Raw genomic sequence first — 25,243 nt, forward strand, 5'->3', positions numbered from 1 at the left:
GGTATACAACCAAGGGCTATGACACCACACAGGAAGTGGACACACAGGCACACACATATTGTATGACTGAAGCTACATGCAATTGTGGAAGAAGTATTCAGACCTCTAAGTATCATCATTAAAATAGCAAATAAATGATCAATTATACCAAGTATAATCACTCAAGCAGAACTCATTTCATACCGTTAAAAATATGATATTATTGTATTATAATAAGCAGTGTACATGACTGCTATACACATACATAACCTATAATATCCATCCATTGTCTATACCCGACTATCCCTTTCCGGGGTTGTGGGGGGGCTGGAGCCTATCCCAGCTGTCAACGGGCGCGAGGCGGGGTACACCCTGAACCGGTCGCCAGCCAATCGCAAGGCAACATACAAACAAACAACCATCAAGGCTCACACACTCACGCCTAAGGACATTTTTTTAAAGACTAACCTATAATATATCATTACTATTTATATTTTGTGTTAATAATCTGCAATTACACTAATACTACGACCATTAAATAAACGTTATGGAGTAACAAGCGCAATATTTGCCTCCAAAATGTAGCAGAGTAGAAGTAGCACCAAATTGAAATACTCACCTAAAGTGGGCTACAAGTTTTTAAGTAAATGTATATTTTTATCACTGGCTGCAAGTACTTATACACGACACAGAGTACTATGACGTATTGTTTGCAAAATGTATCTACAATTTGTTTATATGACGAGTGTAAGTCTAAAGTAATGAATGCAACATTAGGTCTGCAGAATGACAGTGACGCTACAGAACTGCTGCACGTGTTGTTGCGTAACCCCTCCTCTGGCTCGTGCCGTGGTCAGACGTGGACTGCTCTAACCTCCTGTCTTAATGTCACTGTCAAGGGGAAAGCAGTAACAGAGAACACTGAAGTTCATCCTGCTGTGGACGCTCCCGGTAAAACACCCGCTAAACTTACAGAAGCAATGAAGGAAGACTTGAAAGCAAGTGAAGCGGCTTCTTCTGCTGCTGCTGCTTCTGAAGGCTGTGGCTCCTGCCTGGAGAGGATGGGGTGCGTCATCCCGCCGGAGTACCGGCAAGAACTCGTACATCTTTTCAAACTGGCGGGACCAGTGGTAAGAAGTAAACCAACGCCTCCAGGTGTACTGCTTACCTGCTCTGTGTAGTATTTACGTGTATTTTTCAGTGCTGTAAAGTAAACTGTAAGTAAGTTTTTCCACGTTTCTCTCACTCTCTGTTTATGTCGGTTAATAATACAAGCGTCACCTTGGGTCCTTCTAATTTCTCCATTTTTTATAATCGAAACACAGCAAACATTACACGGTAAGCATGGAGCCTTGGGGCCCCTTGAGGGTCTGGGGCCCCAGAACAGCAGTCAACACTTCCACCTCGGAAGGCGCTGTTGTTCGGCTATGCCTCGCACTGTGTGTTGACCTGTTGAGCGACTCGCACGCTCTTGTTCTGCTTTTGACTTGTTGTATCCGGTGATGATAGTTTTACTTTACATGGTTGAATTTTCATCTATCAGTGGAATCCCTGATTTTGCTCATTCTTACCTTTCATACTTTCAGACATATTCAACAGAAACATTCCTCAGTAAAATCATGGACGGAATGTTCAGAATTCACACATTTTCAATTTATTATGCATTTTCAACACTTATCTACTAATTTCAGCTAGAAACTCAAACTTAAATGTCATGAGATTCATTCATACTAATTTGACTCACTTTATCATCTATTCATGCTCCTTCAGCTGCTTCATACAAATTAAAGCCGGCAATTCATTTCAGTTTTTCAACAAATCCCAAACTACTCCACATCTATGTTATTGGTATTATTCAATTGTCAAACTCAGCAGTGCTCGTTGCTCATAGCCGACTCCTTCACCAGCAAATTAAACTCATATTCCTCCTTTTTCTGTTTCATACCAGTATTATTCAACTTTTAAAGCCAGCAGTGCAATTTAGTGTCAGCTTTTCAACATCTAGCACTCACACCACAGTTTCTTTTTTTTATATGTACTTATTATCTGGCATTTGTACAAAGAAGAAAATGATAAAAGGGTATTGAGTTTGTTTTTGTGCTCCAGGTCATTTCCCAGCTGATGATCTTCATGATCAGTTTCGTCAGCACTGTGTTCTGCGGTCACCTGGGAAAAAGTGAACTTGCTGGAGTATCATTATCAATCGCGGTGAGGAGACTTTCTCCAGGCCTATCTGTGTTTGGACTGGTGTCTGCCAGTACTGGCATTTGAAATAGCTTTTAAAATGTATGCTTCTCCCTCAAGTCTTTCTTATTCTTCTTATTGCAGGTGGTTAATGTGACTGGTGTTTCCATTGGCACTGGTCTGTCATTAACTTGTGATACCCTCATATCTCAGGTAGTCCTCACCAGAGGTTCTTTCTCTTTATTTATCCAACCAAAACAAACCACTACTGCTGGGTTCCCAGGTTGTCCTGGGGTCTCCTTTAAAACAAATCAACAATGAGCTTCTGTATCAAGTTAGTTTTCTTTGACCAGTCATGCCTTGGTTGTTGGTGTGATTAGTGTTTTCTAACTCTGCTCTGTTATTGACCTGTTTCATGCAGACGTATGGGAGCGGTAACTTGAAGCGTGTGGGAGTGATTCTCCAGAGGGGGATTCTGATTCTGCTGCTGGCCTGTTTCCCCTGCTGGGCCGTCCTCATCAACACTGAACCCCTTCTACTCGCCGTCAAACAGAGCCCAGAGGTCGCCAGGTCAGTCATTTATCCCCAAAATGAGAGACACTTTGAGCAACTCAGTTACTGATAGTGCTGGACCTGCGGTCTCATCTAGACTTGATAATCTGTTTACACTTGTAGAAATTTAGAGATGAATGATACAATAATTTGGCAGTCAATTATCAGTACACAGTAACATGTGCCAAAACGTGGCTGAGCGTTTCTGTGGAAAAATTCCAGTGGAAGTCAGCATCCATGTTGAATGATGTTTTGACCTGTCACTAGGCCCTGCAGTGTTGTGCACTTAGCTTTCATTTGGAGTCATGTTTCTGGCTACCTGATGAATCAAAGTCCAATTTTCACTCTGGTTTTAGTTCTGGTTTGGTCTCCAACAACTCCTAAGGGAAATATGTGGCTGTTTAGCTGCTAATGCTTCATTATGTTCAACAGCTAATCACTAATTGTGTGTGTGCCTGTCTGCTGGGCAGGTTGCTTACATTACACACAGCAAACTCAAAGATGCTAAATCACTCCATGAAGGAACTGCTCTCTCTGGGTTCATCACTACATGTGACAGCTTTGACACTCACTTTGATCATCCATGTTAACATGGGAAATTTGATCTTTGCAGCTTTTACTCATCCTCACTGATTTGACTGACTCAACAACACGCGCTTTGTATCTTGTTTAGATAAATGCTATACAAATAAACTTATATTATTATTATTATATTTTATTAACCCATTATAGGTGCAAACCTATATTTAAACTGCACAGTTTCACATGCATATTTGTTTGTTGTGTTTCTGCATGAAGTCTCACTCAGCTGTACGTGAAGATCTTCATGCCTGCTCTGCCGGTGAGTTGTGGATGAAGATAACGACATAATATGCACAGATTTCACCATGGTTTTCAGTTTTTGCTTGATCATGAGTAGAGGTTGACTGAGAGTGGGTTTTTAAAGGCCGATATATAGTTTGGAGCATGAAAAAGGCAATAGCCAATTATTATGATAATTATCTCATGTACGCAATGACATTACTTTGACTTCCTGTGTGGAGCCTCCATGCAAAACGGTGATGTACGTCCCTGTGTGACTGGTGAAGGCTGCCAAGCTGAATAATTGGTCAGCTGACCTCATTACTCTTAAGCCAAAAGGGACACTAACTGAATTTTGTATTTCCTTTTTCAGGCTGCCTTTATGTACCAGCTGCAAGGGAGGTATCTTCAAAATCAGGTACAGCAGTTCAAACACACTGATGTCAAAGTTAATGGCTGGACCATAGTTTGATTAGTATTGATACCAGATTGTGCTGTGGTTTACAGGGAATCATATGGCCTCAGGTTGTAACAGGAGCAATTGGAAATGTCTGCAATGCAATCATCAACTACATCTTCCTGTATCGTCTGGATATGGGCGTCGCGTGAGTTTACCAACATCGTTTTGAAGTCGACCTTTGTGTAATTATTAATATGTTATTAATGGTCAGTTATGTCAGAGAAACGATGGCAATGTGTGTTAATTTCTGCTGAGAATGATTAGCATTTATTGTATAAATTATATCCATTGTATAAATTATATCCATCACACACATCACAGTGATTAAAAAAATGTTGTTTATGTTTGTCAGTCATTCTGTCTGTCCTAAATGCCTTGCAAATGCAGTTGAACAGTTATCCAGTTCAACAACTGTTTTCATTTGTCAGTCTCACAAGTGTCATATTTATCACTGGATGGTTGTATTGGATGACATTTTACAGAGACAACTGTTTATCTTGTGTTCGTGGTTAGTAACATTTTTTATGAGAATCTGATAGCCATCTGGACACAAAATGTACACAAAGCCTGTTTTTGTGACCATGAATAGTTGTCAAAAATGTGAATATCTGTCACAGAAGAGAGCTTTCTATTGTTTCTTCCTTTCCGCTTTGCTCTAAGATCTGAATTTTCTTTTTCTTAAAGTGGTTCTGCAGCAGCCAATGCTATCTCACAGTACTTGCTGGCTGTGGTCCTGTACGTTTACATCTGCTGGAGGGGTCTGCACAAAGCCACATGGGGAGGTCAGTGGTTTTCTCATCATTATTGAGATATTTGACCACAACATGAAATTGATTTAGATGTGTTTTTTAATGGGGTAGTGAGTGAGTCTCATATTCTATCCAGTGTTTTCATCCTCTTTCATTGTTCAAGTCTCTGGTCTTTCACAACGTCTGTACAGGTGGTCCACTGTGAACTCGCCAGTGTGTAATGTTTGATAGAATTAGTTAATTAGTTCAAAACTCTATAACTGAGTAATGTAGTGCAGGAGGAGAGGTGACAGCAGTGATGCAGCTGGCTGTTTCTGCCAGTAGGACAGTAATTCTGGCCTTTCTTTGATTTCAACTAAGGGTTTGCACAATTATTAAATATTGAGTGAACCCTTTTAACCTTGATTCCATTTAAACTTTAAGCCCAGATTAGGACTTCTAAAACACACCTGCAGCCTTTGAGTAATTTCAAATAATAACCTCGTATGCATAGATTTTGTCACGCATAGATCTAATGTCCTCTCTCTCTCTCTAGCTCTAGCATAACCTTCAGCTTAACGTATAGACCTCTGACCCACAGGCTGGTCAATGGACTGTCTGCAGGAGTGGGGACCCTTCATTCAGCTTGCCATCCCCAGTATGCTCATGCTTTGTCTGGAGTGGTGGATGTTTGAGGTGGGAGGCTTCCTGGCTGGAGTGATTAGTGAGGCTGAGCTGGGAGCGCAGTCTATAGCGTATGAGCTGACAGTTATAGGATACATGGTAAACATTAATCATTCATTGTAAATGCCAACCCTGCTCATATGTCAACCATTGCTCCAGTGAAAGCATAGTTAAGGAAGAGTATCTTTAATGCAGTTTTGGTAATTACTTATCTTTTTTTCCCATAGTTTCCTCTGGGACTCTCTGCTGCTGCCAGTGTACGGGTTGGGAATGCTCTTGGTGCCGGAAACATAGAGCAGGCCAAACTGTCTTGCAAGGTCCCCATGATTTGTGCATGTAAGAACCAAGACATACAGTACATTGTTGCCTGAGATGCATTTTCACTTTGTCTCCCTCTTCACACTAACAGCAACAGAGATGCACATGAAAACAGATTTTGAATAAAATAAGCAAATACATAGTGCACTGCATGCCAATCATCTGAACATGCTGTGGTCTATTTCAGTGGTTTTCAAAGTGGGGGCCAGGGCCACCAGGGGGCGCTAGGTGGCCTCAGAAAATTGGAGGGAAGTTAAGAAAAAAAAGCAAAACATGTTAGTTAATAAAATTCTTATGCTAAACAAACGTAATAATTATTGAATAGTGAACACACACACACAATTGGGAGAGGTTTGATTTCTTTTGTTCTGTTCTTGTCTGTCAACAGTTTGTTGAAAAGTTCATTATTCAGTGGGAATATAATTCAGTGTTGAAAACATGTTCATTAATATTCTTATGCTAAACAAATGGAATAATTATTGAATAGTGAATAAAAGTAACAAACTCATTCTAAAAGTCTTTACATATTTTGTAGCATTGTCGGTGGGTTTGCAAAGGGGGTCCCCGGCCAGAAGCTAGTGCTGTTTGGGGGGCCATGGCATGGAAAAGTTTGGGAACCCCTGGTCTATCTGTCAAACTAGGCAGTTGGGTCATTATGCTCTGCACCTCCAGAGGGCAGCGCTGTGTTGTCTGGACCTTTTGTTTGAGCTGTTTGGTCTGAACGTTTATTCCAAAGTGGTGCAAAGCCTGAGGAAGGAGATGAATTGAAATTCTGACCCATTATGAGAAGTCTGATTGAATCTGAGAGAATGCAACCTACAAGGCAAAATCAGTACTAACACTTAACATTTCAAATGAATTGTTAAGGGCAAAGTGTCTACAGTTTGGATGAATAAACCATACTTTCCATTCACAGCTGCTTTTTGTTTCTTTTTCTCATGGCAGTCATTATTGCGTGTTTTGTTGGAGGCGGTCTCGGCATTGCCCGACATGTTATTGGATACATTTTCACCTCAGAGCAGTAAGTAAAGTGTTTGACACAGTATCCTTCACTTTCTTGCACTAACAGTATTATTCAGTTATTTTGCGTACCTTTAGCTGCAGTCCATGTGCCATAGCAGGCTTAGTTTCACATTGCTGTCCAGACTGTCATACATTAACCAAAGTCATCATCTTCATGCCAACTCAAACATTGAGCTCCTTATTCGCGATGCCACATTAAACACTGCAAAAACACCTATTCATTCTATTTCTGCAGTCTGCCATAGAGTATCTGTTGCCCAGTTTGTTCCATTTCGTTTAACCCAAACAAGCCTAATTCATTTCAGATTATTACATTAGGTTATTACACTATTTCCAATTTTTATGTTGTATGTTTAATGTTTTAATGTTTAACATCCTTATCCATGAAAGTGGTTTTCTGTAAGATGAGATGATTTGCCTGCAGTGGCACAACAGTTATCAGGTCATTATGTCACATTTCTTATTTCAATATGAGTGGTAAAATTTTGTTTCCATGCAGTGTCCTCATCTGTTCACTGTGTTTATCAGTTGGAGATATCTGCTTGCCAGAACATGTTTTAGTTTCCATCATGAATCTGTCTGCATGTTTTTTAGAGACATTATTCAGAGGGTTGCTGAGGTCATCTTGATATTTTCTTTCATGCATCTCGTTGATGCCATTGCGGTGAGAAACAATTTCATGCAAGTATTATGGATTTAAGACCAATACAGACATATACAGAAAGTGATTTGACCGATGCTCTGTTATCCCCAGGGTGTGGCTGGAGGTGTTCTTAGAGGAGCTGGAAAACAGATGATTGGCGCACTGTGTAACCTGGTGGGATACTACTTAATTGGCTTTCCTATTGGTGTGTCCCTAATGTTTGCAGCAAATATGGGCATCGTAGGTAAGAACAGACCACTAATGTACAGTTTGACTATTATTGCTGTATGATGCCTCGCCTCCTGCCTGACGTTCCCTCACCTCTGTAATAGGACTGTGGACAGGACTTACCATCTGTGTGTTAATGCAGGCCATTTTCTTCATCACATATCTGTGCAAACTCAATTGGAAGAAGGCTGCTGAAGAGGTGTGTGCCTAGATCCCTTGACCAATCAAAATTCTACATTTTGTTCTGAGATGTATTTGAAGTAAAACCTGCTATTAAAAACTGTCTTATATGACTGGTCAGGCTCTTGTGAGAGCAGGAGTCCAGGTCAAAGAAGAAAAAGAGATGGTCGGAATGGAAAGTACAGGTGAGCATCGGCGCACTAACTCAAGCATCCTGGTATTACAGAACTTTGTTGAAACTAAAGGTTCTCCTTCAAACCTCCAGAATCGAGTCAGAACCAGGCTCAGCTCAGTGCCACTGCATCCAATTGTGAGAGTGCTGAGGAGGACCGCACATACCAGGAGGTGCATATTCCAGGCCAGAATAAATCCACTACGACGACAGTGGGAGATGTTCTGTCAGTTACACAGCTGGTTTTACGGCGTGGCCTCGCATTGCTGATCATGGTCGTCATCCTCATCGCTGGAATCTTCGCCAGCAACTTCTTCACCAGTCTACTGAAATGAGTCCTCTGATGATGCAAAGCTGGCAGCCAGACTGATGTTTATCAGGACTGATATAAAGTTCCATCCAACGATATTTTCATGTGAACACTGAATCACCTTGTAGTATGACAGGGTGAGTCATGCTATCACCTTGTGAGGATCAACTCTCGAGTCTGCAGCTTTATACAACCCTGTCATATGACTGGAGTCTGTGACAGAGAGCTGAATTAAACAAGGTGATAATGGTGGATCTGGGTCTTTGATAAGCCAAAGAGACTGGTTTATTTTCTGAGGTGTTAGCCAACTAAACCAGGGCAGAAATGTGAATATTTGGAGGCCTTTCAAGGGATACTCACGTTGTTCTGTTTCTGTTCACATTTGAGTAAAAGCAGGCAGGTGTTTGCCTACATTACAGCCACAGCAACTGATGAATGTTGACGCAGTGCTTTATGTCATGGCTTTTTACAGTGATTTTGCTTCGGTGCCAACTTGTGTCCCTTAGAGGGTGAAAAATTAAACTTTAATTAAGAATTTGTTTGTTCGTGTTTGTCTCAGTAGCTCAGGCAGAGCTCAAAAGAAAAATTCCAAGATATTTTGATTTTAAAGGAACATTTTGAGATGTTATACACTGTGCCTTGGTGCCTTCAAATACTATGTATATGTAAGTGAATACAAACTGCACTCTGAGTGTATATCTTGTAGTTATTAATATGGGATAAATAGTGACTCCACATGGCCCACAGTGGGACAGCTGACTCATAAGACTCTGAAGATAGTGCTACTCTTTGTGTCTTGGTCAATTGTTGTGGATATTATACACTATATACATGAAGTATATATGTAGGTGTTCCTGAATCAGTCTGCAGTATCAGTATGCACATTCATTTCTTTTTGTGTCCTCTAAATGTGTTCATCTCACTGGTACATCCACCACTATTTTTTTATGTTTTTGTCCACATAGGTGAGATTGCTATCAAATACAAAGGCTGGAATCAAAGTGAAAATCAACAAAACCAAAGAAGTTATTTAAAATTTTTTCCAACAGTAGTATGCTCATCATTGCTGTCTCTCAGTATAAATAAATATTAAGTGATTGATATAAACATGTTGTATCTATGTGTGTATTAAATAGTACCTCACACTGTACCATTCAAAGCTGTTTCACATGACACAAGAGACTTTGTCATGGTTTGGAAGATGTCTTTAACTACTGCAATCCAGGAGGTGAAGGAGTCCTTGAACATACCACCGAAAACTACCGAAAGTACCATTGCTTGAGCTCAGTTTTGCTCAAGCAGAATTAAAAAGATTAGTGTTGAGCACAGAGGTCACCATTTTGAATACTGCATTAAGAAATTGATACTTTGTGTTGGAGGGCTGTGACCATGGTTTTGTGATGACACTGTGATGAAGGAAAATAACGGAATTCAGAAACCAGACACTTCATATCAAACTTGAGTCCAGAGGATGTTTGTGTTGAAGGTACAATTGTTTGTTAGAACTCTCCAAATTGGTAAATGCATCAATGCACAGCCACTAACCCCCCTAACGTTGTATACCACATACAGCTTAAGTGTTACACATTAATTTAGATCACTAAAGATTAAAACCACAGCTGCTATGACCAATGCTCTGTCACCTGTGTTTAGTCTGCAAAATATCCCCAGAATTCAAGGCAGATCCAGAGTCTCATTTTCTTAAGGCTACTAATTGTTTGTTCTTTTAACCTTAAAGATAATGTGAGACACTGTGTGATAATCCAGATGATGGCATCCTCCAATATGTGATTAACTTCATTATGCAAGATCTTTATTCACAAAGAAAGTTTGTCAATTCTTCTCTAAATTTTTAGCTTTTATCATGGAACTGAGGTTCCAACTTAAATCCTTCACCTGACTTAATGGAAGAAATGCAATAAACTTGAATTATGAGATTATTCCATTTTTTTGTTTTGTTTTGTTTTTTTGCTTGTAATGACATTTACTTAAGATTCTTTATATGAATTTGTTTCACTTATACTCGTTTTATAAGCGGTCATACTTTTTTCTTCACCTGACTTGTCTTGTATAGTATCTTTTGTCATTAAAGTAGAAAGTTACTTTTAAAGGTGACTTCATACTAAAACCGTGATTTATTTTTTTATATTTATTTATTTGATGTTCTTTGTTTGGAATGATCATTTTCATTGTTACAGGATAGAAAGGGTCCTGTCACAGTCTGAGCAGCAGTAGTGTGTCCTGCCTCAGCAGCTTCTTAACAAATGTGCAGCTAACCAAGCTACAAGAGCAGACTGTGGTGAAGGTGAACGTCAGAGTGATGGAAGTTAAGCTTCCCGTCTTAAGTTTTTAGAGAGCTCATTCTGCTTTGTCATCTGCTTGTTATTGCTGCAGTATTTCAAGCTGTTAGATAGCATTTGTAGTACCTGCCAATGTCAGTGGCTCAGATGAATAAACTTGGACCAAACCTCCTTCCAGCAGCAGCAGCAGCAGCAGCAGCAGCAGCAGCAGCCAGTGCCGATGAAATTTGGTACCATTAATATAATGAAGGAAGCTGGACAGTGTCCATTGTTTATTCTGAAGTTAGTTAGCTCCAATTGTAAACATTTGGTCCTCATACTAATTTAGTCAATATTCCACAGCTAGCCTACATACTGTATGACACGATCTAACCTAAAAAAATGTTTGGTTTGAATGGGTTGAAAAAGTTCTTGTATTTTGTGACGATTTTAAATCTATATTTTGTGCTTCAGTGGTTCTTTTACTGACCCCTGGTGGTGGTTGTAGTGGTGAGCCAGCATGTGGACTTGCAGTTAACACTAATTTTCATTGCTGATTAATCCGCCATTTGCCCGTTTTCCCCGTTAATATATTTGTTGTTTGGTCTAAAAAATAAGAAATTGTGGAAATGTGCAAAACCCCAAGATGGGCATCTTAGGAACAAGGATATAAAAAAGAGGGGGAGAAAAACCTCACATTACAGAAGCTGGAGCTAGATCAGGTTTGGTGGGTTTTGCCTGAAAAATTAATCAAATGATGAATTGATAATCAACATTTTTTCAATTGACAAATCAACTAGTCTACTAAATGACTAATCATGTGGTTTTAATGTGCCATGTTGTGCCGTGAGTGTCCATTTTCTACTTACATCCATAAACACCAGTCATATACATCTTTTATGTGGTGATGGCTCAGTGTTGTTTTGGCTCTTCACCCACTGCCCTCAGTCACTGCCCTCAATTCATGTGTCATTTGACTGCTGTTTGCAAACATGCAGACATACAAGCTAGCTAGATAAGCTTATGTAATCAACATGAGGTACATGCGTAAAACTAACTAGATACCTTCAGATCTTCTTACTCTACTAAGCACACACATAGGCATATGTGTGTGTAAAGATAGAGCAAATGAACAGGGCCCCTATTGCAGGGTGGGGCCATTCTAGAGGGGATCTATCTGACCTATATTGCGCAAGCAACAGGTGAAAGCAAGGACAGAAAAGAAGGAAAGAAACAAATGAAATTAAAATGGAGACGTAGATGGAACAAGAAAGGAGAATGAAATAGAAATGGAAAATTTAATTGTACTCTGATCTGACCCAGTTGTCCTGACCTATCCTGGTTCTGACCCAACGCTTGACCCATTACGCTTTATGCCAGGGTCCCACCAAAGATGGCCCTTTGAGCCTTTTTTCCCCTTCATCCTCCTCTAAGATTAATGCCGACCATTGAGAATGAGGTTTTTGCTTTGGACATGTATACCTCATCTCTTCCTTGTTTGCTTGTGTACTCACGAGGTACATTACCTCAGGTGAACTCAGAAGTGCTTCCAAAACATGGTTTTCAGGTTTCCGATTGTGACCTTTGCTCTTGCACGCTCTCTGTCCATGTACAGTATTTGTTATCGATTCAGCCCATCTGTCTCTCAGTGTGCTCCATAGTGGTTGACCACCATGGCTCTGAACATTGCCGGTGTGGTTGCAGTGGTGCTTTTCTACATCTTAATTCTGGGGACAGGGTTGTGGGCTGCCCAAAAGTCCAGGAAAGCTGAGTGAAAGAGCCATGGAAACAGGACCGAAGTGGTGCTCCTTGGGGACAGAAATATCAGCCTGGTGGTTGGGATTTTTACCATGACAGGTATGTTGTTCTGTGGGGTTCAGACATTGTTTTATTTTTCACATTTTGCTAGCTGAGCATAGGTGTTGTGCAAATATGCTGAGAGTGGCTGCAGTTATTATTTTAATCCAGTAATCCCAGTATCAAACTCATTATCTTACATTGAGAAAACAAAACTTTCCTCATGCTAACAGGTTAATCAGCTTATTATCTAAAGAAGAGGTTGTCCTCTCAAGACAACAGTAGAAACAAAAGTTCATTTCTCAATGAACAGGATGGCTATATGCTGTCATTAGCATCACAAAGTATGAGGGGCCAGTTGAGTTGGATTACATGTTATTCAAGGCATGGACTCTGATTTCATGATTCAAGGCACAGATGTTCAATGCATTCAGGGTGCAACCTACTATTTTCACTGTAGTTGGCTGTGTCATTTGAATCAGTGTCACACTTTTGTTCATGCAACAGTTGCATGAACTTTATAGACAAAATGTACATGTCCTCTCAAAACATTTAAGAGCAATGCATTTTTATTTCATTGCTAGACCAGTAAAACATAACAGCAGGGCAGCTTCACACACAATCTTGCGCAACCAGTACAAGGCTGCTGCAAAATACCGGCAAAGTTTCAAGGCCACATTTTGTTATGTCATCGCTTTCATTCCAGTTTGCCTGGAAAAGTACTGCAGCACATGAAGTAATGCATTTGGAATTGCCATGAGTACATCGGCTTCAACAACCAACATTATGATAAAGAAAGAGAGAAAAACTGTAACACAGTGAAAACCATGTTGGTTAAATGTATTAATGAGACATATTCCACATGCTATCTCCCACTAGTCTGCACAGAAACCACTGGACTTCCAAAGAACAGGAGACACCATCTGCCTCCCAGAACATTTGGGTTGCTATATATTTAAACTTGCAACTGTGCAGATATAGCACAAAATACAGTACAATAAGAATAAAAGTGTGTGTATCCCTGTCACTCTTCTGCAGCTACATGGGTTGGAGGTGGTTTCATCCTGGGTGAGGCTGAGGCTGTTTACACTCCTAAAAAGGGCTTAATATGGGCCCTTATGCCTATACAATACTCGATGTCCTTCATTCTAGGTAAGACATACACGATAGAGGCATCCTGATAATGACAGACATATGTTTATTGTTTCTGTGTGGTTCATTTGATCTGTATTATAGACAGATTTTTAAACAGTCAGTAATGTGTTCCAATGAGCTTGATGCACTGGACATCAGTGACTTACAGTGCCCACAGCATCCAAAAAAAGTAAAGGATGGCGCGCAACACAAAGTAGAGTTTTTAATGAATTCATCAGAATAAATACAATAATATTGTACCATTATATATCAGTAATCATTATATTATCATGGTTAATATCTCACCCACTGCACAAGGTGGACTTTTCTTTGCCAAGACAATGAGGGAGAAGAAGTATATCACCATGATGGACCCATTCCAGATAAAGTATGGCAAAGTACTGAGTGGTGCTCTCGTGCTGCCCTCTATGCTGGTGGACGTGCTGTGGGTGTCCTGCACTCTCCTCGGCTTAGGTAAACATATATCCCTACCAACTAAAACCATACGTTTTTAAATTAGTGGATACAAACAAAGTTTCTGTCTTTGTTGGTTTGTCCAACAGGATCAACTATGAGTGTGATACTGGACCTGCCCTATGCATATTCTATCTGGATCTCATCAGCTGTGGCCATTATCTACACTTTGTTAGGAGGCCTTTACTCAGTGGCCTACACTGATGTCATCCAGCTTTCCCTAGTTTTCCTCAGTTTGGTGAGTGACAGTAGTGCTATCATTTTAAATATGTGCAGTATCTGCATGTATGTACATTGCCATCTAGTATAAAGCCAAAAAAAGCTTCAGTGGAAAAGGAAAAAACACAGCAAGTCAGGACTGTTCATAAACCATCAATGACAAACAGCAGTGTCAGATGTGGTGTGTAAACACAATGGATTGAATGGAAGATTATTTCTATATTGTAACATTGACAAAATTAACAGACTTTTTGTGCTAAGGTTTTTCATTGGATGATCTCCATGTTTATGTATTTGCAGTGGCTGTGTGTTCCCTTCTTGCTGCTCAACCCCTCAGCTACAAACATTGTCCAGACTGCTTTCAACCACACTTTCCAAGAACCCTGGGTCGGCACTCTGAACAAGGACGATGTCTGGATGTGGATTGATGACTTCTTAATGCTTGTGAGCTGAATATTCATCAGTATCATACTTTCTTGGTTCCACCCATAAGCTCAAAGCAAAGCTACATGTTGGTGGGACAGACCAACCATCATCAATGCCTACATGCATGCACTTAAGTAACCTAAATTCCTAAATCATTTAAATGAGATGCTCTGTTTATGTAATTTAGGAAGGAGATCAGACAAGATGGATCTCTCCACTTGCAGATGCAAAATCATGTTTCCAATCTGCTTTTTATGTGCGTGACAAAGACTAAAGACAGGAAGTGTCTCTTTCACAACACTGTGGCAGAATGACATGATGAAAATCATTACACAGAGCAATGTGTCCTTGTATTAAAAGTCATTTAAATCAGTGACTGAATTAAACTGGCCCAATGGCACAGGATTCACATTACACAGTGAGGTGGGGAATAAAATTTATTGACTGTGCTCTTCAAAAACTTAAGCCAGCATCCCAGACCTTCATTTGACTTCCTCCCCAAAATTCAGATTTTAGCTGATAAAAAAAGGACAGGCAGCTTTTCCTTCCTTTTTAAAGTACAAGGATGTAGCCGTAGACAGGACTACTGGAGGACTAGCAAGTTTCACAGCAGGTGGCTGTAATGATGGCTGAATTTGACAAATGCAGGTAATGTTAAGATTATCCCACCTTACACAGAGATATGATTCCAGTCTAAATTTTCAAAAATGAAAAACTACTCCACTCTGCCCCCAAATGACAATGTTGTATCCTGTCAGGAGTGCAAAACATTCATAGTATGTAGAGGTTAGCTCTCACAGGTATGGTCTGTGGTAGACTCCTGTTCAAAGATGTGCAATAAGGTGCAGTAGAGATCTAAAGTGCCAGTGTGTCAGTCCTGTGATGGAACAGTGACCTTCTTGGATTGTTGCACTGGCTTTTGTCCAGTGCATCGAGGAATAGAGAGTATGCTTTGAATGGGAGTACTGTAAGTGTAGAGAGAATAAATGAATTACAGAGGGTAAACATTTGTATCTGTCTGAACAGTATTAGCCATCTGCACAGCCATGTTCCTTCCTGAACTTATTCACTGAAAACTGCTTTATGTCTGAGGGAGAAATTGTCAATACCTGTGTATCAGTACATTTCATTCCTCCTCATATTTCCTTGGTCCTCTACACACATTTTCCTCCTCTCCTTGTGCTCCTTTTTCCAGGGTCTTGGCAGTGTTTCATTTCAGAGCTTCCACCAGAGGACGCTGTCTGCCTCTTCAGCACAAACAGCCCAGTTAACCTGCTTTGCTGCTGCCTTTGTCATTGCCATACTGGGAATCCCTCCTGTCTTGGTTGGGGCAGTCGCCGCCTCCACAGGTGGGAATTAAGTTAGAGATAGCAGAACTTTGATACAGACACATTGTGGCCAGGTATTGTTTTTTTTGTATTGGTTATCAATATAATATGTGGAAAGGGTCACTCATAGTGCCAAACCCCCAGAGGCATATCTTTCAGCTTTGTGGTTTCCCTCTACAGATAATTTTGATATGGTTCACTCTCTCTGCTCTCATCAAGCCCATTTCTTGTGGCAGCAGGCAGCTGTTTCCAGTGAAAAATCTCTGATAAACCTGACAGAGACAGACAGAGTTAGCAACTAGCTGGTGAATATTTAGCTTTTAGCAGTTAAAAAGATGGACATTTCCCTCAGGAATATCAATGTGGTGGCCCTAAACATGACTCCAACTGAATCCAAATGGTGCTCCATGTCTGCTGGATGTGTAAATAAGCAACTATTTGGCAACACTTTTGCCATAACAACTTTATAAGGTATGTCACTGCTGCCTTTCCACTGTCCCTGAGGTGAAAAATCATCATTTAAAGCAATTTTAAAAATACCCAGATGTAATCTATTTGATAACAAACTGCACAATTTTAAAATCAATGATAACCTTAGATATTATTCATTTTATGGATCCAATATTGTGGTGAGAACCCTTAATGAAAAATGTTGAATTGTTATTGCACAGACTGGAACCAAACACTGTATGGCTCTCCATCTCCATATGTACGTGGGGAGCATACCTTTATTCTGCCCCTGGCACTACAATACCTCACTCCCTCTTATATCTCAATCATTGGAATTGGAGCTGTGGCCGCTGCTGTCATGTCATCCACAGACTCTGGCCTCTTGTCTGCAACGTCTCTTTTCTCTTCAAACATCTACAAAAACATCCTGCGTAAACAGGTAAGGAGTGCCAAACATTCCTTGTGACAGCTCAGTGTGTCTCAAGAGATGAAGGTAATGTCATTTTCCAATCGTTAAAAAGCAGAAATGAATCAAAAACTATCCATTTTGAAAAACACAGTTATATTAATCCTTTTGTATGACTCCATGTTCACAGGCATCAGACTATGAAATGCAATGGGTGATCCGGGTCACAGTGGTGGTGGTGGGTCTGGTTGGGACATCCATAACGTTCTACACCAACAGCACGCTGGTCCTCTGGATTCTTGGCGCAGACATCTCCTACACCCTAATATTCCCCCATCTGGTTGCCGTGCTCTTCTTTAAGGTGACAAATGGTTATGGTGCCTTGGTGGGTTACGTCATAGGCGTGACTGTAAGGATTTTGGTGGGAGAGAACGCTATAGGTCTTCCTGTTGTTCTTCAACTTCCCGGTTGTGTATTGGAAGATGGCATCTACATCCAAAAGTCTCCTGTCAGGGCAGTGTCCATGCTCTGCACTTTGTTAACCATCTTAGTTTTTTCCTCGCTAGCTTTGTTCATGTTCAACCACGGCCTGTTGCCTGAAAGGTGGGACATCTTCAAAGTAAAATATAATGCTGCTGTATCACCAGCGAGTGCTGTCACACAGAATCTCAAAGAAGACGAAGGAGAAGCTGGAAGTGATGCTGAGTGTGACGAGAACAGGGATGGAGTAGCCTTACAGCCAATGTTGCAGAATGGATCCTAACTGTCTCTCTTTTTGTAGAGTTGCAGGCCTGAATTTTTTTGTGCTCTTAAGAAGTATGGATATTTAGAGAAACCGCAGATTTGCCTGTATGTTAAACAGCTGGTAATAGCTGCTAATGAGGTATTTTACGCTTTTACTTTCTTTCTCTGTTGGAAATATTGTTTTTGTAACCAGGTTTCACAAAAAATGTGACCATGTAAAAAACAGATTGCTCAAAATAAATTGCACACACACAGTGGACACACAAGCACGGTGGAGTTGGTGTCTTCCTAAAGAATACGTTTTTTTAGTAGTACCATGTCCATCAATAGAGCTGTCTGAATGTGTGAAAGGAGAATTGAACAGTCCTCTGAGCATCCAAAGAGAGCCAAGTCTCTATCAGTAAAGAAAGTGCTAACTCCAGAAAAAAGGAAAACATTCTTGATCTTGTACAATCATTTGTTTACATTGAACACAGACAACAGATACGGAGGGGTAAAATTTACATAACATGACCTGAGCATAACGAAACTTTGAATCACTTAGTACTGAATTAACCTGAATCTTTCGTCAGGCAACTTTTTCAAGCCTTTCTTAAAACAACTGACAGACAGAGTCCTTACAGAAGTAATTAGCAGATTTGGGCGATAAGCTTGTTCCTGTCCCTGGTGAAAGAGAAACCAGTTCCAAAACAGTGTGTCTCTCACAACTGAACTCAAAATGGGGATGTTTTCCCTAAAGGTCTGAGCTGCATATAATGAAAACTATTTGAGTGTGGTGTATCATACTTTAAGCTTAATTGACTAAAAGATGCAAAATTGTTGTTTAATAGAAGTCCTTAATGCACTTAAGCCCAAGGACAGTGAGGCATATGGCTTTAAGGACTGAAGCTCTCATTTTACGCAGAATGGGGCAGGGTTGAGTGATTTGTGCTGTAGAGAACCCCACTGCCAGTATGGTGAATAGACTGCATGTATATGCACATATGCACTTTTCAAGTATACTGACCACTCAAAGGACTTTACAACACATGCCACATTCACTCATTAGTTGCCTAATAATAATCTTTAAGACACAAGTAAATTCTAAAACAATTGTCTCTAGTTTCTTAAAATCATCAGCCAAGATCAAGATCAGCAAATTTTGAAAGCGATATGAAAATTTTGGCAGTGATCCCATCAACCTCAATGGCATTTACTCTGCCAATCAGGGCAAAGTCCTGTATTCTATGCTGTTTAATTTAGCAACACCTTCTAACAAATTGAATTTGAGCAAAAGTTTAGTTTTTTGAGATTTTGATACCTAAATATATTCATCATCCTGAACCTTAACTGTGCAATCCTGTAAAAATGTATTTTCTCCAATAAACATAAGTTCACTTTGGGGAGCCAGCAACTATATCAGGGTGGGCTCCCTCCACACTCACCAGCATATTCAGATGTCATAGCAGGCTTTAGTTCTTGCAGAGTAGTAAAATGCAGTGTTTCCTCTTTGCAGTTGAACTTGCTACAGCTTTAATTTGGCTTCAAATTATTCCACATTTGAAAGCAGAGAGCCGAGAAGCTGGCTGGAGCTTGATGCTCAGCTCTGAGAGGTAATTGGTAATGTCCACCATCAAGGCCAAATCTCACAGGGACTTGCAATCACTGAGTTTCCATGACAGGATTTCCTTCAGCTCTAGGACTTATTCCAGACAAACTGACACGTTTTACTTCATCTTGTGCTAGCAGCAACGCAGCAGCAACAAGGCAGTCTCTGTCAGAGTGTTGTCTTGTGACAGCTGCTTGTTGGACATCCAAACTCCGCTGAAGAACGTTAACTTTAGGAAGCACATTTGTCCTTGTAGCCCATCCAGTTTAGCATGTTTGTTGGATTCAGGGACCACTTGTAAAAATGTCCTACTATTAGTCTAGTATGATGTTATTGTCTTTATTGCTGAAAAAGTAATTGCTTTTTTGTATTTATGAATTGCCTCATGGGTCTAGCATACATACTAGTTCATGTCTAGTATATGTGCCTGAGGCCAGAGGTTCCCCACTCCTGCAGTAAGTGAATCATCAGTGTGCAGCTTAACGAGACATCGTGATGTGGCAGCTGGAATACCCTTGATGTGAAGACGACTTCTTTTCCCAATTTCCAAAGGTTTACGAGCTATATTAAGTAACAAAGGGGGAAGACAACCCCCCATCCCACACCTCGATATGGAACAAATTGCTCTGATGAGGTATGATTTGTTATGACTGTGATTAAAAGAGAGCAATAAATCATTTCAGGCCAATCCACAAAAATCTTCCCAATTCCAAACCTCAATGTTTGAAATAAATGATGGCTTTTGATGTATCAAAAGGTTTCTGATACTATTTGACAATCTGTCAAGCAGTTTGTTTGAAGCATACTGGCACCAACCAAGTTGCAGCTGATATGGGCCATTGCCAGATTCCTCATCTAGCCAACTCAATGCATCTTTGAAGGTAAGCAAGTATTAACCAGCACTCTGTGTAGCTTACCTTAGACCCCTTTGCTTTTAGATATTTCTTGACCTTGTCTGTCCAAATTACCAATGTCATCAAGTTAACTTGGTCTCTTGGGAAACAATCACTGCAAGATGATCATTGATCATTCTGGGCAATGCCCATCCTTTCATTGTAGGTTACGTAGGTTCAATGGTATCGTTTTTCTTACAAGTCTTAGTCACAGCAAACCAGATTTATACCTGCTTTTGTTGTTATATTTTTGTGTGATGTCTTTTTTCTTATGCTTTGTTTACTGTGTTGGTATGAATTTATCGTTTAGTTATTGACAAATGTGCATAGAATTCAGGTAGATTTGTCATGTGTTTGCATTGGTTACTAAACCTTTACATTGATGCTAGTCTGCTCTACATTAAGGCATTTCTAATAAATAAAAAGTTGTCTATTGAATATTAAATGTCTCTACTATTATTACTATACTGTAATAACAATAGAGGCATTTAGCCCCTGTGTACAATACAGACACCGATATTCCTCTTGGAGTTATGTAATCATCTTTGTTTTCCCAATAAATCATGTCAGTAAACTAAATCTGCTCTTACATGAGTGTAACATAAACTTTGAAGGGAAGATCATCTACAGCAGCTGGCCTTGTGCTACCGTTGGCTCTGTGATTTTTAACAGGGCTTATTCAGTCTACAGAGCAACCCAGTATGTCGATCATGACTGTGAACCTGCAGTATTAATCACTTCAGGGATGTCCCACTGGCTTAGTTAAATAAGCTGCAAGGAGAATATAACTTGTTTCATGACATGTCTGGAGTTGACCTTTTGTCAGCATCAGGTTGTCACCATATGCTTCTGACACAGATGGATCAGGTTGTATGGTGCCTAAAATGGCCGCTGACTTAAGATATGGGTCAGTCTATTTTAGAAGAGGAAGGCTTGGGCCTGGATAATAAATTTAGACAAGAATCCCTGACATACAGTGTTCTTTGTATTGGTATTGGTGTCATGAAGATCCCAATACCAGCCATGCTACCAAAGCTGTGGCCCTGGGACACTAAAACTGCTGTTACATAACAAAATACTTTAAATGTTTTATTTGTTTTTTTGTTTGTTTTATTTTGTTTTCAAGCCATAAAATGCCAAAATGTGTTGTTTCTATGGCTCAGAAGGTAGAGTGGGTCAAAGAGTTGTAGTAACAGTTGTAGTAGTAGTTGTAGTAACTAGTCAAAGAGTTGGCTGTTCAACTGGCTGTTCAAGTTACTCCCGACTGTCATGCCAGGCACTTGCATGTCTGCCATCAGTGTCTGACTGTGTGTGTGTGTGAATGAATGAGAGGGTATTTGGTCATAAACCAAAATATTGGACAAATTAATGTTTTGACCTGATGATGATACTAGATCAAAAGTTAAGGAATCACCGAATCCTGAAGCTCCTTATTCAAAACTGAAAATTGATCCGCTTCACTTATTGATATGATATGGATGAATTTCTGACCTCTTAAATAGTCCTGATGCATTCAGCTGATGGTTTTATTAGAGAAGACTCACCTCTCTTTTGGAGTTATTTGAAAAATAAAATGTCAAAACTGTACAGAACTGGGATTCCAGGGACGTCCATAATCTCAGTCTGTTGGTGGACCTGCCATCCACAGAGCCATGATGCTGGCGAAAAACCAAACTCCAGGTTCATTATGAGAATTACAAAAACAGTCTCCACACCTATAACCATGAACTAAAGAAGGCAAGGCAAGCATTCTTCTCAGACATTAACAACAGAAACTGTAATAATGCCCGCACTTTGTTTTCTGTTGTGGATAGACTGACAAACCCCACAGCATCAGTCCTTCCTGAACTGCTATCCAACAAGTCATGCAATGATTTTGCAGCCTTTTTACAGATAAGATTTCAAGGATAAGACAAACATTGTACAGCTCCAACTCAGGCAAAATGATAAGTCCATCTATGCCTTCTTGTTCTCCAGTTAATCTAGCACATTTTAACCTTCTAGATCATACAAGGCTGACAGAAACTGTATCACAGTTAAAATCCACAACATGCTGCCTTGATACTCTGCCAACTTTTTTAAAAATGTTTTTCATTGCATAGCTCCAAATGTGTTGCAGATAATAAATAATTCTCTTCAGTCTGGTCAGTTTCCCCAGACCTTGAAAACTGCAGTAATAAAACCTCTCCTAAAAAAAACTAATCTGGATGCTTCAGTAATAAGTAACTACAGGCCAATATCAAATCTTCCCTTTCTAGGAAAAATTATTGAAAGGGTTGTTTTTCAACAAATGCATGCTTTCATGATGCAGAACAATCGTTTTAATGCATTTCAGTCTGGATTTCGTCCACACCACAGGACTGAGACTGTACTTATCAAAGTTTTAAATGACATACATCTGAATAATGATGCTTCCAAAACCTCAATCTTAGTATTATTAGATCTCAGTGCTGCCTTTGATAGGTCGATCATGACATTCCTCTTGACAGAGTGGAAAAGTGGGTGGGGCTTACTGGCACTGTACTACACTGGTTCAAATCCTATTTAAAAGATAGAGACTACTTTGTGTCAATTGGTGAGCATGTGTCTGAACGAAAAAAAGATGATGTGTGGGGTGCCACAAGGGATCATTCTCGGACCACTTCTTTTCAATATCTACATGTTGCCCCTAGCTCAGATTATGGAGCATCATAATATTTCTTATCATACTTACGCAGATAATACACAACTTTATATTTCTGTGTCATCACATGACTACAGTCCCTTACTTTCACTGAATGAGTGTATTCATCAAATCAGTGAGTGGATGTGCCAGAATTTTCTTCAGCTTAATGCAGATAAAACAGAAGTGATTGTATTTGGCCACAAAAATGAAAGGTCAAAGATCAGTGCTCACCTTAACTCCATGTCACTGACAACAACAGGTAAAGCCAGAAATCTTGGTGTAACTATTGATTCTGACCTGAATTTTAACAACCATTTAAAGGTCATTTCCAAATCAGCCTGCTACCACCTGAAAAATATAACCAGAATTAAGGGATGTAGACAGAAGAAGACATGGAAAAACTTGTTCATGCATTCATTTTCAGTAGGTTGGACTATTGCAATGGAGTCTTTACTGGCCTAAACAAAGAAACAATTAGGCAACTACAGCTGATTCAAAATGCTGCTGCACGAGTCCTTACAAACACCAGAAAAATGGACCATATCACACCAGTCCTCAGATCACTACATTGGCTTCCTGTGAGTCAAGAAATAGACTTTAAAATCTTACTGTTGGTCTCCAAAGCATTAAATGGTCTAGGCCCAAAAAAATATTCTAGATTTATTAACCCCATATGAAGTATCCAGACCTCTCAGGTCATCAGGGACAGGTCTATTGTGTGTTCCCAGAATCAGAACCAAACAAAGTGAAGGAGCTTTCAGTTATTATGCTCCTCACCTGTGGAACATTCTCCCTGCACACCTGAGGTCTGCACCGACTGTCAGCTCATTTAAATGTTTACTTAAAGTAAATATATCTGCTCAATGATTTTAATCATTCTAAATGCTAAATTATTGTCTTTTACTGGCTTCTGTTTTGAATTTTCCTTTAAATGTATTTTATTTTTATTTTTCCTATTCTCTTCTGATTTCTTTCTTTCTCTCTTTCTTTGAAATGTATGATTTTAATGTATTTTTATGTTTCTGTAAAGCACTTTGAATTGCCTGGTGTATGAATTGTGCTATACAAATAAATTTGCCTTGCCTAATGTGACCTTAAGAAATTATCCTTTTTTTTCTCACATTGCCAGTTAAATGTTAAAAACTCTCCATACTTCATAATTTGTCACTGCCTCCTCACACTCCCAACAGTAGCTATAACCAAATTGCAAGTCATGAAAGTACAACAGCTAGCTTTGCTCCACCCTGAAAACTACAAATCAACCCTGCACTGCAGCTTAAGACTGTCTCCACTGCTGCCATCCAGTCACTGCTTACCTATGATTTATATTTTCTGTTAACGAGCTGTAGATTTCAGCGTAGGAACATTGGATAATAAGGATTGCGGATTGTTAATGGATAAGAATAATAAATGAATTTGGGTATTTGCCACCAGGCAGCTAAAACTAATCTGGAGTGATCCTCAGCCCCGCTCAGCATCTGTCCTCTCTCCACCCCTTTCTTAGATCCTGTCAGTGGGTCTTTATTTTCGGCCTCAGCCCTGGGTCTGTGACCCACTACATGTTGCCAACATTCTGCCTGTCTTTCAGTGCCCATGTGTGTTTGCCTAGTCTAACCTGCCTGCCTGTTGACAGCTGCTCAAAGACCTCGCCCTGGAAAACTGCCTTTTAACTAGTATCTGCTGTGCATCGGTGTCTGCATTGACGTCCAACTTCCAATGTGAGCTACCTGGTTCATGACAAGTTTAATGAGTTGTAGTAATCTGTATCCCATCTTGGACTTAGGCCCATCCTTCAACTTGAATAATTGAATAGGTGTGAAGTGTCTCCTAACAGGTTCGGTCTACTATGAGCTGGCTCTCTTTTCTAGAAACAACCACAATTATGAAGATGAACTTTCATAAACTATCTAATTATTAAGTGTAAACTTGACATTTCTGGGTAAATATGGCAGACCAGGATAAAACATACTTCCTTTCACTCATTGAGAGGAAAGTTCAGGAGAGGATTAGACTAAACGCTAGTGTGTTTTGGTGAGGGTGCTTTTCCCATCAAAGTGTTCTGATGGATGACCATCAAAAACCCATGGTTTTATGTATACAAAAGCCCAAATTAAAACAGTTACTACATCGCTTCTGTATATGTCTTAAGGTATACAATTGCTCACATTCCCTTGTGCTTTGATGGCACAGAGGAAATCTCTTAAATTTCTAACTTGTCCAAACTAATGTGGCAAATGTGTGAGGTTTGACTTAATGTAGCCCATCCTAAGTGTTACAAAGTGTCACTCTGTGGCAGGTCTGGTCTGGTCATTGCTTATGGCCAGGTCTTTAATCATCTCTCTGCAAGTAAAAATGTAAGTTCCTGTAGGCTTTCATAATGAAAAGAAGAATGACAAGAGGCCAGTCTTTTCAAGTACAGAGTTCCCACACGTCCTGAAAGCAGCTGACCAATTGTCTAGTCATGGAAACTAGATACAACCTGTAACGATCCTGCAGATTTGTCTGTTTCCTTGTGTTTTCCTTTTTTCCTTTCCCCAGTGTTAGGGTCTGTCTGTCTGTCTCCCCTGTCTGTCTAGCT

The 25,243-nt window shown here is 39.9% G+C and overlaps 1 protein-coding gene and 1 pseudogene across 1 annotated transcript; both read left to right on the top strand.

Moving 5' to 3' along the window:
* Positions 1-864: 864 nt before the first annotated feature.
* LOC139344300 (multidrug and toxin extrusion protein 1-like) lies at positions 865-9,369 on the top strand. The gene is made up of 16 exons (XM_070982356.1): positions 865-1,109; positions 2,086-2,187; positions 2,308-2,376; positions 2,585-2,733; positions 3,514-3,556; positions 3,890-3,934; positions 4,024-4,121; positions 4,661-4,758; positions 5,306-5,487; positions 5,616-5,724; positions 6,652-6,727; positions 7,324-7,393; positions 7,484-7,616; positions 7,705-7,799; positions 7,902-7,965; positions 8,046-9,369. Exons 1-16 carry the CDS (start codon positions 960-962, stop codon positions 8,285-8,287), a joined length of 1,725 nt encoding a protein of 574 aa, XP_070838457.1. The 5' UTR covers positions 865-959; the 3' UTR covers positions 8,288-9,369.
* Positions 9,370-12,214: 2,845 nt separating this feature from the next.
* On the top strand, positions 12,215-17,538 carry LOC139345886 (high-affinity choline transporter 1-like; annotated as a pseudogene).
* The last annotated feature ends 7,705 nt before the right edge of the window (positions 17,539-25,243 follow it).

Source organism: Chaetodon trifascialis, chromosome 2 (assembly GCF_039877785.1).
Source record: "Chaetodon trifascialis isolate fChaTrf1 chromosome 2, fChaTrf1.hap1, whole genome shotgun sequence".
In the NCBI taxonomy this organism is placed as follows: Eukaryota; Metazoa; Chordata; class Actinopteri; order Chaetodontiformes; family Chaetodontidae; genus Chaetodon; species Chaetodon trifascialis.

Bases quoted from the DNA above. Each gene is read 5' to 3' on its own strand.
- LOC139344300 (XM_070982356.1), top strand. From the start codon at position 960: ATGAAGGAAGACTTGAAAGCAAGTGAAGCGGCTTCTTCTGCTGCTGCT. The intron at 3,557-3,889 runs GTGAGTTGTGGA...TTCCTTTTTCAG, and splicing joins TCTTCATGCCTGCTCTGCCG to GCTGCCTTTATGTACCAGCT. The intron at 3,935-4,023 runs GTACAGCAGTTC...TGTGGTTTACAG, and splicing joins GGAGGTATCTTCAAAATCAG to GGAATCATATGGCCTCAGGT.